Source organism: Xiphias gladius, chromosome 1 (genome assembly GCF_016859285.1).
Source record: "Xiphias gladius isolate SHS-SW01 ecotype Sanya breed wild chromosome 1, ASM1685928v1, whole genome shotgun sequence".
NCBI lineage: Eukaryota > Metazoa > Chordata > Actinopteri > Istiophoriformes > Xiphiidae > Xiphias > Xiphias gladius.
Genome location: NC_053400.1, coordinates 13,120,804 through 13,140,051, shown reverse-complemented (window position 1 = coordinate 13,140,051; position 19,248 = coordinate 13,120,804). Strand labels below are relative to the sequence as shown.

Here is a 19,248-nt window from a genome sequence, read left to right as displayed (position 1 = left end):
AGCCCACGTCCAGGCGTGTTTCAATAAAGGGAGAGACGCTTGAGATTGATTGATGTGCGCTTTAACCATCGACTGGCTAACCCCGATGAATGACAAACGGTTAAGCCAATTGCTGTAAAGGCAATTTATATTCCCATAGTATCTTTATTTTGGGAAGCCGTAAAAAACGCTCATGACACGGAGAGGGACGACCTACCAGGCGTAAAGCTAATAAAATCAGCTGTGGCGATAATCCGCTCTCAAACTGGCCTCGATCGGGAACTGGGAAAAATCTACTCTCAGGCTTTCTTTCCCACAGGCGCGCACGCACACGCGCGCACACACACACACACACACACACAAACGCACGTCCACCCTACGACCAACATTTTTTAGGCTGCTATGTCGTGACCGGAGCGATGCAAATGTCACACGATTCACTGGCTCCTGTAAGTCTCCTGTTTTGATGGCGTTGGGATGAGAGTCGCCCGGTGTCGCCCAGCTGCCGCCGTGTTCGGGGGTCGGTAGGGAGCCGAGGCTTCGTCGGGCTCGCTTCAGCACCTGGACAGCTCCTTTCGCAGGGTTCCCCGCTGCGCTCGCCGGGGAAACCCTCGACTGGGGAGCGGGACCTGGATCTGGAGCTGGAGCAGCGGCGCACGCAGCCCAGAAACGATCCCCGCCAGCAGGAGATTGCACTCAAAAGGGTCGTTGTTCGATCGCTCCGGTAACACTTGCGGGCTAATATGATCTTGCCGAGTGACGATGCGTCTTGCACTTGAGCTCCAGCCCCTCTTTGGTTTTGCGCCGAAACCCGATCAGCGCAAGCGGGAGCAGCGGAAGCAGCGGCAGCGGCAGCGGCGGTGCTCGTCCAGTGCAAACGTGCTAAGGATAGCTGCAGCCTACACACACTGCGAACCTGCTGCCGCCTCACTTACTCTGATCGCCGGCGAGGGAGACATTACCATCGGCGAGGGGGCAGCGGGAGGCGCAATTACCCGCCGACAATGTAAATCTCGCGCAGGTGGGTCCTTTGCTTCGAATACGGGATTCGTTTTTGGACAGCGAGGGGCTCCCAGTAGTTGTACGCACAACTCTCGACTAGTTTCTCCTCTGTGGAGTGTGACACTGGCAGGTCAAGTCCGTGCGGTTTGATCGCAGGTGCCGTCGTCGCTCTGACGGCAGGAGCATGGATTCATCTCCGTGGATAAATGCTTTAGGGGTGTAATTAGAAAATAAAAAAAGTTAAGAGTTCCAACGGTCTTTTGGTGGCTACTCGGAGTATAGGCTCTATAATTGGTCATTTGTCCTTTCATCTTGTACCTTGTCAACTTTTGTTATCATTGTGTATCGTTTTCATTTGAGGCCAGCTTCTCAGAAGCACGTGTCACACATAGCTGTGAGGTCGAGGTGTCTCTACATTTGATTTTCCTGGCTGTCGCTTCCCTGAAAACTCACCCAAGGAGCAGCCCTTAAACAGTACCGTGATGGCGGTCGCCCGAGAACAGGTCCATGTGTGCTTATTGCAGAGTGCGTGTGATGAAAGCAATTTTAGCCCACGTTTCTCTTCGCTGGATGAGAGAAACAAATCGACCTGAAAATCTTATTTATGTCAGCATGCGTGGGGCGTACTTGTTCACAGCCTCGCTTGGCTAACCAAGTTTCTTTAAACTAAGTTGTGATGTTACACTAACTGTCGTTGTGTTTCAAAAGTCAGCACACTGCTTTGATTGACATTGAAGTGCTACAGAGGCAGTGTCCAAAACCTCCTTTAGTCTACCCTCACTGATATAAATCAGGCTGGCAAAAAAAAAATATATATATATATATAAACAAAACACCTCAGTATAATGCAATCCGATTCAACAGCCAACAACAACCGATAACTACAGCCTCCAAAATACCCAAGTCGAATTAACACCTCTCTAAAACAGTCTAAAAAAAAAACTGATCGTCATAACCTTCGTGAAAGGAGGATTTAATGCCAGGCCAATGAATTAGACTGCATTAGTTTTACCTAGGGGTGCCTAATAATCTGGGAAATGAGCACATTTGTGCTACTATGAAGAAATTGCTACTTATAAGTTCTTCACTGGCATTAATGACTGCGTTCCTTGCAGGTTCAACATGATAGCAGCATCTGCCAGGTAAAAAGGTGAACTGCAGTGCTAAAACGGGCAGAAGTGAGCGGAAACCTTGTGATAGCCACCGCATCGCTCCTGTCTCCATCACCCGGCGTCATGGCCAGTGCTGAGTAAGTACAGTCCACACGTTGGGCTCACCACTGATCCTGCCTCCTTCTCTTCCTCGCTGTCTCCTCATATTCCAAACCATGTATAGAAAAAATAAGTTCAAGTGTGACCAATGAAAATATACTGTGAAATGTCAGAAATACAAAGTTGTCTGTAGGGAAAATCATGCAAGAGCTACATTATCTGTAGGACGTGAACCATATTATTATGGATTATACTTATTTTCCCAGCATGCCTTTCCTTTTCTGATCTTCTGATCTTTTTTCTCTTTAGTCAGTCAGCTTTCTTTCGACATTTCTCAGGTTTCTTCGCCTCCATTTCTACAATAATGACCTTTATTCACTTAGATACTTCTACAGTTGAGGTCTCTCTGAATGTTACACACAATGAGATGCAGATTAATGCAAACACACCTGCACAGTCCCGACTATAGAGCTTCCATTCTGCAGCCGTAAACACAGGTTGCTATGTTAACCCTTTCTGTGGAATTACAGTTCATTGATTAGTTTTATCCATAAGCGTTACAACTTAACACCTTTTCCCTCTCCAGTTCCAGTTTTCTCCCTGCTTTCCATTTTCACTCTGCACCCTCCATATGTGTACTGAGAACAGCTGATGCATTGCTCAGGGGACATGCTGTAGCCTGTGTTGTATGTTTGCGAGCGTGTGTGAAGACAAAGTAAGAGGTAAGGGAGAACACCGAAAATCATTATTCGTTGTCAACTCATGGTTCTGCTGGCGTAGCATGACTCTCTAATTTGTCTCATCTCAACTAGCTGTGTTTATTCTGTTGAGCCAGGTGAATCTGCCCTAAATCATTGCTCCATTTGTGTTTTTATAAGAGGACCAGTTCTGCTCTCGGTCCCATACAGAGCTCAGCTCAGTGGTACTCAGTAGCGATGCCATATCATGCTGCGTTTAAGGTGGAATGCATCCTGAAACAGATGACTTCTTCTCACATTTGCTTTGGACAGGCCGCCTGAAAAAGCTTTCAGTCTAGAACACTGCTAATCATGTCACTAAGATACAGTATAAAAATAATCTCAGTGAAATGAGAAACCAACATCAGCTTTAATTCCTCTTTGTATCATTCATCAGCTTGTGCAAAATTTTTTTTTTTTTTAACACATCTATATTCACCCTGGTTTTGATAGTGAAGTAGCACTGGATTTATTTAAATCCTTTAAACTGTGTTAGGGAAACAAGCCTTTTGTTTTATGCCTGATTCTATATTAGTTATTTTCAGTATTAAGTTTGGATTAAGTTGTATGTCACATCATTAGATAGTAGACTGGCGACCTGTCCAGGGTGTTCCCCACCTCTCGAACATTGTCAGCTGGGATTGGCTCCGGACCCCCTGCGACCCTCAAGGATAAGCGGTATAGCAATTGGATTCGTGGGCGTGTAAGCAGCATTTTACGGCTATAGTTGGTCGAGGTGGAGCTAGTTTTAATTACTTTAGATACAGATTGGTAGTTTAATCCAGTGGTTCCAGACCTAGGCAGTCAGGAACCGCACCAAACGGTCACAAGATAAATCTGATTGGTCACAAAATGATTAAACGGGGTAGGATAGAAGAAACCAAAGTTCTGGTACACACATTTACACTTATCATTTAGAAATATTTGTAATCTTTGCTTTGTTGTGAAATATTGGACCTCCTTAGGCCTGAAATACGACCCCACCGAAATATTGGTTCTTTATAAGGGGTCACAGCCCAAAAAGGCTGGGAGCCATTGTTGTATTTTAGCTAACCTACGTAAGCTTACATGTTTCTTCATTTAAAATCTAAATCTGAAAAGTAACGAGTAACTATAGCTGTCAGATAAATGTTTTGGTTGTAAATGTATTTGAGAAGTACACTATTTCTTTGTAATGTAGTGGAGTAGAAGTAGACAGTGGCAGTACATGGAAACGCTCAAGTAAAGTACTTCAAAAATGTGCAATTCTTGAGCAGATATACTTAGTTACCTTCCACCACTGCTTATTTTAAGCTGTCCCGTTCTATGTTTTGTCTCCTAACCATGCCTGAGGTTTTCAGCTTGACCCAAGATTTAGAGAAAAATGTGTTCATGTTCACAAATCTAATCTGAAGCGTGGAATTTAATGAAAACTTTGTGTACTGTAAATTACGTTTTAGTGCGGATTTTCCCTTTAAGATTCTCAAGGGTCCTCGGCGCTGGACGAGACCATTCATCTTTCTCCCCTCGTTGCTGTTTACCCTGTTGTTTATTCAACGCCAGTGGGAGGTTGGAGATGTTGGACAGCTTTGCCGCTTCTGTTCAAAGGGTGGGAGCTGAAAGGGGCATGATGTCTTTCTGCCTGTTGGGAGGAATGTTCTCTACGAGTGGCCCGATATTCTGCCTAATTGGCTCTTTTTTATAAGTAAGAGGGCACAATATACGCAGTTTATTAACTATGGATAATAACAAATGTAGTTTAGGAGATGTGTCCATGATTTGCATTAGAACTGCTGGGTTTTTAAAAAGGGAACAATGGATTTTAAAACATTTTGCTAGAGCAGGTGTTTCCTAATTGGACAGGAAAAAAACATCAGTAACATCTGTCAGCCTTTGTGTCATGTGAGTGTGTTATTTGTAGTCTTATTTTTCCTACAAACTTTTTCCACATAGGGCAAAGTGTAAGATACAGTACGTGCATGTTTCGTGGCTGCTCATTGCGTGTGCGCATACACCCAACAACTGCAACATACCTTTTATCTGGAGTCTAACATTGTTTGCCTGACTTTTCTTTTTTTGACTAATGAGCACCTGTATCATTACAGTTTCCTCCACATCTCACCATAATATTGTCATTTTCAAACTAATCAGTGTTATCTGCAGGGAAAATCTCCATCCAATAAATTGTGCCTGCAAATGCCATCATAATTATAATTATTCACTCATTCTTTAGCGAATTAAACATTCAAAATGTAATACATTATGATAACAACTGTTGCTACAAATTCTGCACAGCCCTGAAGATGTAACAGGCAAGACCTCAAATACAGACCTACAGAATATACTGTATGTCTCCTACGTTTGCCCCATATGCAAAAAACAGTGCAGGAGAAACAAGCCACTCAGTAAAGTCCGTTTTGCAAGTCCACAGAAATCTGTCTTTTCAGTCATTAAGGCTTTCAAGACCCCTTATTCCCTCAAGTGTCTGCAGAAATTAAAATAATCTATTATTGGATACTGACACAGTGTAAAAAAGGTCCATGGACCTCTCCATTATGAACAAGGCTTCTGTACATCTGCTGTCTTAGCCCTGCCCCACGAGGGTCTCTGTGTCTCCTGTGTCTTCTACAGCTTGTATCTGTAAAGGTCAGATAAGAGACTGGTCACACAAGGGCCAGAACAGTCCATTGTGCAGTTCACCAATTCATCATAGTTTAATCTGTAATATTATTCATGAGCTAATGTGCCTGGCACACTTCATTAATATCCACTGGCATGAAATTACGAAAGTTTCTCTGGAAGTTGAATTGGGTGTTCTAAGAAATTACCTGGAGCAGTTTGTAAATTCTGTAGAAGTGATAGGCATCTAGTCCTACAACATGAACATTGTGTTAAACACCAAGTTTTGTTTGCCAAGTTATTGCCTAGAAAAGACTGGAAGGTAAATAGAGTGAGGACCAAAATGCACATGGTAAGAAAAGGTAAAATGAAATCCTTTTTTTCCTGCCTGGTATCATTGCTTTAGCATGGTTTGATCTGGATGCTGTTAAAGTCCCCTAGGTAAAAGCTGAAAAAGTCTTTCTTTTGCCTTATCTTCATCTTTTGTTGTGATATCCACATTACTTTATATCTGATTCGGAAGCAAAGACAAACATTACTCGCTTTCTTTACTTCTAACGGCAAGAAAAAGAAATTTATTTAGCTTATGGCGCGACCTCAAACACAAACACAGGACTGTATGAAGTGAGGCGTAAAATATCTATATGCTACTGTCACCAAGACACATTTATTACACTTAGTCACACAACTGATTCAGTCTGTTTGACTATAGGCTAGAAGTTTTGAAGTAGTTTGCACCAACAGTGTACATACTCATATGCATGAGTCTGTAACACTAATACACAATGATGTCCAGCTTCTCCAAAGTTCTCCACAGCAGCTGGTGGGAGCATGGAACATCTGCTTTGTGTTCAGTGTTCTGGCCAAGTTTTGGTTTGTTTTAGATCCTCAGGCACAATGCTCAGGCAGCCTAATCTAACGTATGCGTGTTGATCTTGTAGTCCACTGAGGCCTTGGACAGAGTGGAGTGTGGTTCAGGATAAAGTGTGCCTGGATGTAAATAAATGTTCTCTACTACCCTCCAGAAAGCGTGTTTTCAAAGCTGCCACTGGGCTTTTCAAGGGGAGCTGATAGCAGCACAATATCTACTGTATGTTTGATGTAACTTTGGAATTGGTGGTTTCATTTTCTTGATAGATGCATATGTTTATACTATGTATCAATGCATGAAAGTAGGTCAGATTTCCATTTCATAGTGCCAAAGTGACCAGTCAAGTATACTACCTGATAAACATATATCACAACGAGTACCTATTGTATTCAAACACTGTATCACTGCTAATCTGACTATTATCTATTGGATCTTACTCAGGGGATAGTAGATCTTATTGTCGTAATGTAGAATGTAAGTGGAAATCCAAATAGTTTTTGTCAGGATTTCCTTCCTCTGTTGTTAAATTTTCATTTATTGTTTTAAAATGTTTTTTTTTTTGGGTACATTTTACACCTTTATTATTTAGCCAAGAGTAGAGAGATAACCCTGCTGCTCCAGGCCACCAATCATTTTTTGCCTTTTTAAATTCAAGATATTTAAACAAACCTAAGAGTCTACAGCCATGCCAGCAGTTCTGTTAAGAGGTACTTATGTACAGCGGTGCTTTGAGCAAAACGTTAACATCGGCATGCTATCATGCTCACAGTGACTGTGCTAACATACTGATGTTTAGCAGGTATAATGTTTACCATATTCACCATCTTAGTTTAGTTTATTAACATACTAACATTTGCTAATTAGCAAACAAAGCCAAATTATTCATTTTCCTTTTCCCATGGCTGCTTGTAGGTCTGTCTTGTTGCAGAGGGGTCATGAGGGTCATAAGCAAGACACTTCCAGTTGTTTGAGGAAGAACATTCTTCAGCGCCTCTGGCCCCCAGTTACTTATGTGACCTTCTGCTTTGGTCACTAAAATCCCTTGAGCAACTTTTGTCACATAATGACCTTTCCTACCTGGCCCACAACTCTACAGTCCACTATTTAATTTTATCTGCCACCCCCAGGGAATCCTGCTCCCCTGAATATCACTTCTTTCCTGTGGTCTTGTTAGTCTTTCCGTGAAATAATGTTTTTGAGAATTTTGCAATTGCCACTTTCTGTTAGATAAGAACATAGGGGGCACTCCGAAAGGTCAGTATGGCAGCAAAAAAGTTGTATTTCTATTTGTACTTGGATAGAAACAGAGGCTGGTTCGTCTTTTAGGTTTAGTCATTGACATTGTTGGGATTATAGTGCATTAAAGTCATTATTTCATTAGAGATTTATAACATTGTTACAGCACTTGGCTGCTGAACATCGTAATGCAAGGAGCTGAAATTCAGATCATCCTTTTCATGATTTTTTGTGTTTACTTATCGTATCTTTTGGATTTAATTTTATTCCTAAGTGTGAGGACAATGATGCACAGTCCACTTTATAAAAGGGGTCTGAGATTTCATATCTCCACGGAATATTTGTGTTACTTTGAAAAAAATAAAATGGATATATCAGTATACTGTAATGATTACCTCGCTAAAGCAAGTGGAACAGAGCAGGAAAACAGACATTTACTGAAATACCACAAATATCTTAAAATGCATGACTAACCTTAGTGCTAACTTTGCTGAGCTTTGTACAAATCCATAGCTCGACAGGCAGCCAGGCAGAGCACCGGGTACATCACTGTAAGCTGTGAGCCAGTGGGCTCTGGACAGCTTGTGTCTGTCATGAGTAGTTATGTGTACAGTCCTGATTGTTTGGGAAGAGAGCCAAACCTGCTGCTGTGCTGTAGATGAGAGGTGGTATGGATGAGATGTTGCGTGTAGGAGAAGCGCGGAGAAAACAACATCTATCAGGCCAACCCACTGTGGCATGATACTGTATATCCACAGTCTCAGGGCGGAAATCCATTCTTTGCCACGTACAACAAGGAATTTGTGCAGGAATTTGTCACAGAGACACATTGACAACTTTCACAATACGACAACATACTAGTCCATCCTGACATACATTTACTGTAGTGGGACACATACTGACACCTTTCATCCCCTTTGGTCGGGTGGTCGTTTTTTTAGTGCAGCACTGGTTGCAGAGTAAATCTGCATTAGAGATGTTGCACTGGAAACTACGAAATGAGAGTTTTCATCAAAAAGCAAAACTGGTGAGCCTCAAAGGCTGATTAAATAATAAGGGGAACATTGCTTCCTACTGATTTACTGATTTTTTTACTAGTCCTTACTACTATTCAACAGCATCCTCTTCACTGCGATGTTATTCACATATTTTTTCTTTTCTTTTCTTTTCTTTTCTTTTCTTTTCTTTTCTTTTCTTTTCTTTTCTTTTCTTTTCTTTTCTTTTCTTTTATTTAGGTATACATCCCTGAAATCTTGCAATTGCTGCACAGACAAAGAGCTGGTGCTTACAGAAACTCAAAAGCGATAGTCTGGTTTTTGGTTTAATATCCATTTTCTTTGCTCATATAAGACATATTGCATTGTACATGAGTTAACAGCATCACAGCCTCTGGTGACTATATTTTTGACTATATAGAGTATCTATCTTCAAAGAAATTTAAGGCCCTCTTGCCGAGGGAAATAATCCCATCAAATTGGGATGAGGGCAGCAGCTCTTGAGACTAGACTGCAATAACACTTTTTCCTGAAAGCAGGGGATTTTATTAATGAAAAACAAAAAACACTGCTGTTGTAAGCTATACATGCAGTGACGATAGACTGCACTTAGGAAATGCTACAGTCCTTCTTCTACTTTTTAAAAAAGCCTTATTTTACACCGTTATCTCAGTATAAAGAATTTTTAGTGTGTAAAGTGTTCTGTTATTTTGTAACTATGTATTTGAAATTTATCTTTGCATTGTCTCAAGTTTCTCTCAACCTGCTGCCTATCTCTTAGACAGCCTGGGAAAGCAAGTCTGCTGTCTTATTCGGCTGTGGTGTACTGGTTGGAGAGCTGAATGCCAGCATTAAAGGACTGCAGAAAAAAGTGTACATGCGTAGTCTGATGGTCAGCGTTCCCATTAGATAAAAAAACATAGATATTCAGATCAAAATCAGTGCTGCAGAACCAGAGATATTATTTCTTTATTACATGCATCATTCGTCCTTGTTAAAGCCAACTGACTACATCACCCACAATTCAACTCGACCGCTGACTGTTCATTAAGATATTTGGGGCTACAGAGGTCCGGTAAGATCACTTCTTTTTAACTCCGCACCCCCAGATTTTTGTCTTTTTCAAACTTTGTTTCTCAGTTTTAAGAAATGTGCTGTTTGGGGTCTTTGATGAATGTGGAAGGAATTTCATGTTTTACGTTTGTTAATATTTTATGTGGACCTCAATTGGGAAATTGTATTTGGCGGGTTCTTGCCTCGCTTCCCAGTGTTGAGGTCACACTGAGTCAGAGTTTAGGTCTGATCAGCCTCGGTGGCTTTTATTGACTTCATCATGATTGCCCCACACACGCTCGCACGCATTAGGATGCCCTCCAACAGCTCAGGTCACACCAGATCGCATCTACAGTCTTTCAGCGTTGACATTATCACTGTATATTTTAATAAACCATGGTTGTGGCGTGGGATGGGGGGGTCATGGCTGTGTGTGTGTGTGTATGTGTGAGTGTTGGTGGGGTTATCTGTTATCTGCCTGCATGTCTGTCCTTTCCCGAAGGTATGCCTGTCTCTCAGATTGCATCTCTCTCCTCTGAATGTTTTAGGTCACTCAGTGTTGTCTGTCACGGCAGTTTTGAAGATGAGTGTAGGTGGAAAAAGTGTATCTGTACGTAGCAAATGGCTGCTGGTTGATATTCTTTCTCCATACAACCATCACTACGATCACTTCAGAGTTTTTCTCTGTGTCTAATGAGTGTCTCAGCCATGAGGCAAAATAGAGAATAGCCTCTAATATCATGTGAGAACGGAAGCTGCACACATTGAGTTTATGATCTGAATGACTGTTAAAGAGAATCAAATGGTTTTGTTGGTAAGTTAGAATTTGATATTTGTACCTGTGCTATGGTTAGTTGACAAACTTACTCATGTAACACAAGACTTGTGACTATCTGAAAAGGTGGAGCAAATCTTTACTGGTGATATCCTCCTCCTGCATGTTCTTTTTCTCTCTTTATTTTGCTCCTTTGGTAAAAGAGAAAATGGAGGCACTGTCTCCTCTTTCACCACCTTGTTTCCTCTGTCTTATCACCTCTACATTTCCACTTCCTTTTCCACTTTGCCACTTTCTGTTTCTCTCCAATTTTCTTTCAGTTTTTCTTCACTCCTTTACTTTTACGTATTACCTCCACATCTCACTTCCAGTCCTGCTCCTGAGCTTTTGTGATCCTCATTCCCCCCCGTCACTTCTCCTTGTGCCTCTTTCTAGTTTCAGCCTAATATCTGTGGTCCATCTCCTCTTCTTTTATTGTTCATAGCTTCCTGTGTCTTTATTGCCCTCCCCTGTCCTTCTTGTATAATCCCTGATATCCATCCCCCTTTTCTCCCACTCTTCCTCTAATTTCCACTCCCCATCCGCCTTTTTTCTGACTTCCTTTGACATTTGAAGGAGAGTGGGGATCCACTCAGCTGACAAAGGGAGAGGCGATGACGTCGCAGCAGACATGATACACCAGCATCTGCTCTGGTCTAAAAATACACACCACAGGGCACACACAGTCAGTCTGCAGCTGCACTCAGCATTTGCTTCCACCTCCACGCTCTACTGAGATGGCCCAGCTTTTACACAACTGGGGCTTGTGGGCACGCTGGGTTACATGCTGCTGGCCCACAACTGAGCAGCCTTGACGTGTTTGGATATTACAGTTTAAAGACTCTAGCTGGGTGAGGGTTTAAGGCGGAGGTTTTCTGATATCAACACTGAGGAAGGTGGAAGCATGATAATTAGGTTAACCTTTCATTTGGTCAAAGCCCTCATTGTAAATTCAATCTATTAAAACCCATTCAATGGAAAATACTGATAAATATTGTTGCACATACATACTTTGACATTAAGAGAAACTCCTTCATGTAAAAACTCAACTAGAACGTAATTTACTGTAATAATTTATTAACTTAACCTTAAACATAGGTTGGTCAAATGACGAGTGTGGTCTGTTTTTTTTTTTGCAATATTTTGTGACATAAATATAACAGCAATTCTTATTCCAGTTGTTCCTCAAGGAATGTTATTTTCCTTTTGCTTTTTAACATTTTTTTTGCATAGTTACCCCAATTTTCCATAAGTAGGTAAAAAAATGACCCATTTACATTTCGTACGGAAATTTATAAGGATCTTTTCTCCTTGTCATCTCAAGGTGATTCGCATAAACACTCACCTAATATTTTACACATTAAAACAATCTTACATTTGATCAGAGTGATAGTGACAGAGTTCAGAAGAAGCCTAGAGAGAAAGCAGATGCACAGCTTGTATTGATCTTTTGCGGGTAATGCACACACACACACACACACACACACACACACACACACACACACACACACACACACACACACACACACACAGACTCTACCCACAATAATCACTGTCTTAAGCAATGCACTGTACCTGCAACTCCTCTGGTCCTCAACAGTGGAAGATTGTGTGAGTGCTCAGTACTTCCCTGATGCTGAGTGGGTGTTTGGGTGTAACCTTCTCTGACCCTGCGTTTACTCCCCGAGGCCATCACTGTAAATAAGAATGTGTTCCTTAGTGAAGTTGCTCGGCTGGATAATTAAAGTGCTTTTTATCTGCACTGCTTTTGTGCTCATACATATACGTTTCATCTGCTATGTAATCTCTTACGTTTATGATAATTGATGAATATTGTTAAATTGTGGATGTATTTACCCAGAAAAGGTTCCATCTTTATTTAAAGAAATTCTTTGAGGGAGTGAATGATGCAGTGTAAGAACTGTGATTGTTATTTTATACTAATGTATGCCTTTCTTTTTCCTGTTTCTTCTGTCTTCTTGTGTATGGGTCTTTTGTCTCTCTGTTGCTGGTGTTGGCATGTAACTAGGGAAGTGGAGCAGGCATGTCTGTCAGACTTGGAGATCATCTCCCAGCCGGTGGAGGATGAGAACCAGTGCTTGGCTCCTCCAGTCCAGCTGGTGAGTTTTGGCTACAGAGATCTGCCCCTCGCAGCTCTAGACCTCTCGCTGGCTGGCTCACAGCTCCTTTCTAACGCAGATGAAGACGAAAACAGAGAAGGGTGAGTTCAACTACTGTTGCATGATGAGCCAATGTTCTGCTTACAGATTAATTGATTTGTTTTGTTTGCTTTTAATATTTTTCCTCTGTGGCTAGTGTGAGTGACAGTCCATGTGATCATGTATTGGTTTCAAACAGCTTTTTTGGTGAATTCAGATGAAAATTTGCTTCTCTACACAATTTAGCAGCAGCGAGGCGTGAATGATACATTGGTGGTATTTTTCTTCCAGGTGACTCTTCTGAAATAATTTTAGATTGTTTTTATTCCACAAAAGTTAAACAATAACACCGACAGTCAGTGTTGAGCCAATGATTCATGCAGTTTGTTTAAGGAACTCAAAAAACATGACTCCATAAAAAAAACTAAAGCATACCAGTCTCTTGTAAATCACCTATCTCTCTCGTCATATCCTCTTTTCACTACATTGAGCTTTGCTTTCTTTCTGATTGCCAATCGTAAATGATCATTCTCGTGCCTAGAGCTTGTCATGTGCATGTTTGTTAGAAAAACAGGCCAGATTTTGGTAAACGATTATATTTTTGCCAATGTATCTATGTATCACCCCTTCTCTTATGTCTACTAGCTTCAAATGATTCCCCCTCTTCTCATTCTCCTGATATTCACTCTCACTTGGATGTTCTTAATTGTTGCTGATCCCACATACAAACACTACTACAACTAGCTTTTTGGTACACGGCATAAAGTTGGTGCATATGCCAGAGATATTATTGTACTTGAAAACCCATCTGTACAAGAAATGAAAATTTAATTTAAACAAATATTGTGAAGTGATGTGATTGGCAGAGCTTGTGTTTCTCAGTCAACTGTCTCATATTGTTAGTGCTGATCACACACAAACTACCACAACAGAAGGCCAGAGTGTTGCTTGTTTGTATGCATTTTGTTTGCTGGAGGATTAATCTAATTCCTTTGGCTCCTAATTTGGCATATTAATTGACTCTTGATACTAGCTAAATCCAGGGCAATGTTTTTTTTTTTTTCCATTTTACGCATGTTACTGTCAGAGGAGCCAACTGAACACTTTAGAGATCTGCTCAGATTTACTTTACCATTTTGCCTGACTACGATCTATGGCATTCACTTACCAAAAAAACAGATATTCCAAATCTGTAACTAATGTGACATTAGTGCTACCTCTGTATTCTGGCATGAATCCTCAATAACCTTATACAAAAGTGATTTCCAAATTACTTGAAAATGCTTATAATTGAAGCATCATCTGATTGAAAAGTTATAAGTTATAAGGTGCATTTCTTTTTTTGGTTTGAATGGTGTAAAAAAAAGTAAACAGTATACGCTAATGTCAAGGATTGTTGTTTTAGAGTATCTACTTATATGCATAATCTGAAAAATAATTCAAAGTGTATTAGCTCACTGAAACAAATTAGTATTCAGAGCTCGTCATTCTCACCCTGAAGTGATTACATTGACCAAAACATCAGACTTAAAAGCCAGTGACAGCAGTGGTGAGCCAGTCATTTTTACCTGTCGTATCAAAACATACAGCTCTACTATGGAGGGGTCCACCTTTCAAAATCCCCAGATAGTGAGTTTATTGAGGACCTAAGTGATGCACAGCAAACTTTACTGATTTCCCGTCAGCAGTGACAGAGTTCAGAAGAAGCCTAGAGAGAAAGCAGGTGCACAGCTTGTATTGATCCTTGCAGGCAATGCAAAGACAGTAGCTGGAAGGGGTCACAAGGTGGACGTGCGTCATACATACCAGTGATTGTGTCAGCTTTAAGGAGACCAATTTTGATGAGAATATATGCTGAAATTGTCAGCTGGATGGAAATGTGTCTTCTCTGTTGGAGTATGTTTGTATTGAAACAGAAGAAGACATAAGAAGAGAGTGTTTTTGAAGGTTTTACAGAACAACTGTCTCAGCCGAAAACATTGTAACGAAGGATCATATTGACCACAGATAATTTATGTAATATTTCCACCACCACCAGAGTCCAGTAAGGAGCCATCCCTGTGGAGTCATGAGCAATTAGGAGGCATGGGAGAGCCGCGACTTCCAGAAGAGATTTCACTTCATTTGTTAGTGTGTGTGATAATATCAGTCTTCTGAGTGTGCCTACCACACGCATCGCACCTTTTATTCCATCCATTTCATATACATTGCGTTGCCTCAGGTATAATAAAGCTAAATTAAAATGCAGTAATAAAAGGAATTTTTGGGAAATTTTCATCTACCGTAAACCTTTAGTTAGATACCGTTTGTGCAAGGTGCTGTAAATATAGATGTTGGGGGTCTATGTCAGAATTCTTATGTCAGTATCTGTGTAAACAAACACTTTTACATTTTACACACAAAGTTCAGTTTACTTGAGAAAAAAGTGAAAAGAGCTGAATTCTGTCTTAGGATCTGGAGGGAGCACTCCAAAGTCTGAAAAAATAACCACGATGGGCTTGAAGACTACAAAATTTTACCAGAAAGCTTGTGTTACAAACTTGGGTTGCATTACGGGAAATGTGGATCCGGTATTTATGGAGCTTGACCCATACTATAGGGACTAAACGTCAGGATATCTCAGCCTCTAGTGCTTTGATTTCAAAAGTTCCTTTTTTAATCAGTCTAATGTTAGTCCTCCCATTTTTATTTGAATGCAATTTGTTATATCCATTGTGCTCTATCACTACACTCTATGCATTATTTAGTGGGATGTCAACATGTTGTTGACATGAACAATATTTTCCCTGTTAAGAGGACCATGATGGCCACTCGGGCACAAGACCCTGAAGCTGTTATATGCAAACATTTTATAGTTTTTACCAAAAAGCATCTATCACACAAACACGCACTCTCTCTCTCTTTCTCCCTCTGTCTGTCTCTCTCGAACACACACACACACACACACACCCCATCACGCATGCATAAGTGTCACATAGTATGCATGATTATCATCCATCATGTGTGAAGTCTCCCTCCCCAAGTCCTTGACTTGCTGTCCCCATTGCTCGGTATTACGTCGATTTATCATTAAGTGACAACCTCTGGGTTGTCCAGTGTTCATAAGTTAACCGAGATCAATTCATCATTTCAGACTAAACGTCTGCCCTCCTCCTCCTGCCTGCTGACAATAGGAGCCTTTATTGTAAGTGACATTTTACAGCGCATCAGCCAGAAGCCGATAATCTCACACACTTCATTTCTTGTAAGTCTTCTGTACTGTCTAACTATACATGCTGTCACATTCACTTACTTTATTTGGTCTCATGTGTTTGATCAAAAGCAGGCTGTTTAAGGTTGTTCCGCAAAATACTTCCAGTTACATTTATATATGTAATATACTTCCAATTACATTTGTCACAGACTGTTGAGTAAATGTCAGAAAGGGAAAATACCTTAACTATTAGAGATGAATGTCTATGCATAGTACATTCAGTTAAAGGCATGTTAAACTTATGAACTGCTGGTCCCGGTTCTTGTTTTTTCCACTTTAACATGATTGTGTGAAATGCTGGTATGGCATATGGATATGAGGCCACATCACAGCTGTCCTTTTGATTGGTCACAATATTAACAGATTTTTTTGTTTCCACTGTGCAAAACCTACTCCCTGTCCAGTCTTTCCATTCTGTCCAGCAACTGTGACTCAAACTTGGCTCTTAGCGCCAGCTCTCACTGGGATGCGCATAAACACCATAAGCTGTAGTACAGGCTCCAACACACACAGAGACACACACACACGCACACGTACCATATCCATACACAGTACCTCATCCAAGTCCTCCGTTTGACACCAAATCAGGTCTCACTCCATTGGTTCCCTTCAGTTAGCCAGTCATGGCCAGAAACAGATGGATGTCACAGACGCACTGTCAACAGTGGGCGATGCTGACGATCACACTGCGCTTGAATCACAACCAGTACACCCCTCATGTGTCCTGTCGTATATCAGGGTTAATGACAGCATGTATTTCCATCCCTATATGCAGAATGGATAGATGTGTGTATGTTTGCTGAGACTGTGATTTGATGCCATGTGCTCACTGTCTGGGGTTGGTGTTGTTGGGAAATACTGTATTGTACAGTGATGTATTATGCATGAAGCGTTTCCTATTGTAGCTCAACTTGTGAGATATCTGTAAGCCTGCCTAAACTATGATTTATACGATAACTGGGTCACAGGCCTTCTGTTGATGAGTAATTACAAAAACAAGACTACTAATATGTTTAAATGAGCTCGGGTCCGAGGGCAAGAGACAAAATATCTCCTTCTGGTCTCCGAGGCTGAAAACTGTGAGGACTCCTGCTGCAAGAAGCTTTAACAACAGATTTACCAGTCACTGCGGTGAAGGCTATTTTACCAGTGAGCTCAATTTACTCAAACTGTGCTTAGTGCCATGGGGTCACTATTTCATATTCAAGTCATTAGTGCGAAATGTCTGGCTGTAAAAATGCTGCCAGTGGGAGTTGTAAAAGTCATCATTCTTTCTTTTAGCTTTAATGAAATTCCATTTAAATCCACACGGCATGAGCTCCAGTAATGTGTATGTTACAGTACATCTCCCCTATATCTTAAATGCTATACTAATCCTTCACATTAATCACTATTATCAGGTCTTGTGTCTGGTCTTATATTGGGAACTTTCAGTAGGGTTGTTCCTATACCTCTTGGTTTGTGATAAGAGAGGTGAAATATCAGGAACCCGTGCTGTTTATATGCTGTCACCGACCGGTGAGACTTTTAGAGAGAATATACATCAAGGCCAAGGAGTGAAAATTAGCTTTTAAAAAGAAAAACTGAGAACGTGAGAAGAAGAGAAGAGGCCACGTCATTAGAATCAGGGCGACGTAGCAGGAGAGCATCTCACTGAATGTGTCAGTCAGTCTACTTCCCTCCAGGACCTAATTCTGTTTGATTCTGTGGATTTCAGCACTGCTGGGCTTTTGGTGATTGCGTCTGGGCCTCTGTCTCCTCATTACCGTATTGATCTACCTCTGAAACAGACAGCAGCCATTAGCCTCCTTAAATGACATTCAGGAACACTGCGCCCGTGCACCATCATCATGTTTAACAACGGTCTTATGCAGCAGTGGGTGTTTTTTGTTAAATCAGCGCTTTCAGATCAGCCACCTGTGAGTTGACTTTGCTGGGTCATAAGAGTATTCAGGCACCATCAGGCCCATATCTGTGTTTGCTTTCAGAATGCCAATATGAAAAGCTGGAGTGCATCTAGCAGAGAGACAGATTGCTAAATTCACCTTTAGGGAAATGAGGCAGAGGAAATGAACCTTTTTATGGGCGTGTGGAATGATGAAGTGAAGTTGAGAGGCGGCAAGACGCGGCAGTGGGACGGCAATCCACAGCCATCAAAATGAAAATGTATGTGGGAGAGGAATCTGTTGGCTGCTCCGCTGACTCTACCTGGGAAAGTAGAGTCGTCCCCCACCCCCCACCCCCCACCTGTACGCCGAGCTTGCATTAGCTGGCTCATTGGTTTTCTGAGATAGTGAGGGAGCGTCATGAAGAAAGCTGTGCATGGGAGGATGTTTAGGCATGTTCTGTAGGGATGTTTGGCAGAACGGGTGCACGCACTTTTGAAACTAAGAATGTCACAACCCCGGTAGAGGTGTTTCATCAACATGGTGACAGTTCGTTGGGTGGAGGGGTGGAAAGTTATTTTCACTGGTAGTTTGGGAATGTCTTGCTGTCAGCAAACTATTCTCATCTACTTATTTCAGAAATACAGTGGGTGTAAATGAAAAATATGCAAACTAAACTTGTGTTTTTTGTTGTTGTAATGTGTTCAAAGTTAATATCGAATTTAATGTAACTGCTTGTAGCATATTTTAAACTTACTGAAGTAATCAGTTTGTTGATGAGTACCTGAAATAGAGACTCAGAGAAAGACTGCAGGAAAAAAAAAATGCATATTATGCGTTTACCAAACAGAGCTTTGTGCTATTCTGTTTTGCCTGTACTGTAAGGCTGCAGCCTGTTTCAAAGTGGGAAGCAAGCAGAGGGGATTAATCAGGAGAAAGGCTCCTGTGTCAAGCTGCCACTTTCTGATGAAGCACCTACTGCCAGCCATGTTTGCATATCATAGCCTATAGCATTGTGAAGGTGGAGCTGACCTTACTGCTATCCCTTATATAGTGTGCTGCCCTAACTTCACATGACGGCAAAGTGTTCACTCACACACACACACACACACACACACACACACACACACACACACACACACACACACACACACACACACACACACACACACACACACACACACACACACACACAAAAGTGTGTTCCACTATCCCCACGGGGACACTCATTGACATAATGCATTCCCTAGCCCCTTACTCTAAATGTAACCATCACAACTTAATGCCTAACCCCAACCCTTACCCTAACCTAAACCTAATTCTATCTTGAAACTTAAAACCAAGTCTTAATCCTTAAAAAGCAGTCTCTACCCGTGGGGACCTCAGATTTTGTCCTCACGGTGACACGAGTCCCCATGGGTTAGTGTGCATTCAGGTTAAAGTCCCCACCGGGA

General features: G+C 41.4%; 1 protein-coding gene across 2 annotated transcripts in view; it reads left to right on the top strand.

The window, feature by feature from the left end:
- Positions 1-908: 908 nt before the first annotated feature.
- The window catches only part of LOC120792664 (transmembrane protein 266-like), a 46,778-nt gene continuing 28,438 nt past the window's right edge, over positions 909-19,248 (top strand). Inside the window, exons 1-3 of one of the 2 annotated variants that reach the window (XM_040131896.1) lie at positions 909-1,000; positions 2,097-2,230; positions 12,526-12,717. In XM_040131896.1, the coding sequence (XP_039987830.1) occupies positions 2,217-2,230; positions 12,526-12,717 (206 nt within the window). In that variant the 5' untranslated portion in view covers positions 909-1,000; positions 2,097-2,216. Of the gene's footprint in view, positions 1,001-1,320; positions 1,485-2,096; positions 2,231-12,525; positions 12,718-19,248 lie in introns of those variants that run through there. The other variant, XM_040131905.1, reaches the window with a different exon arrangement.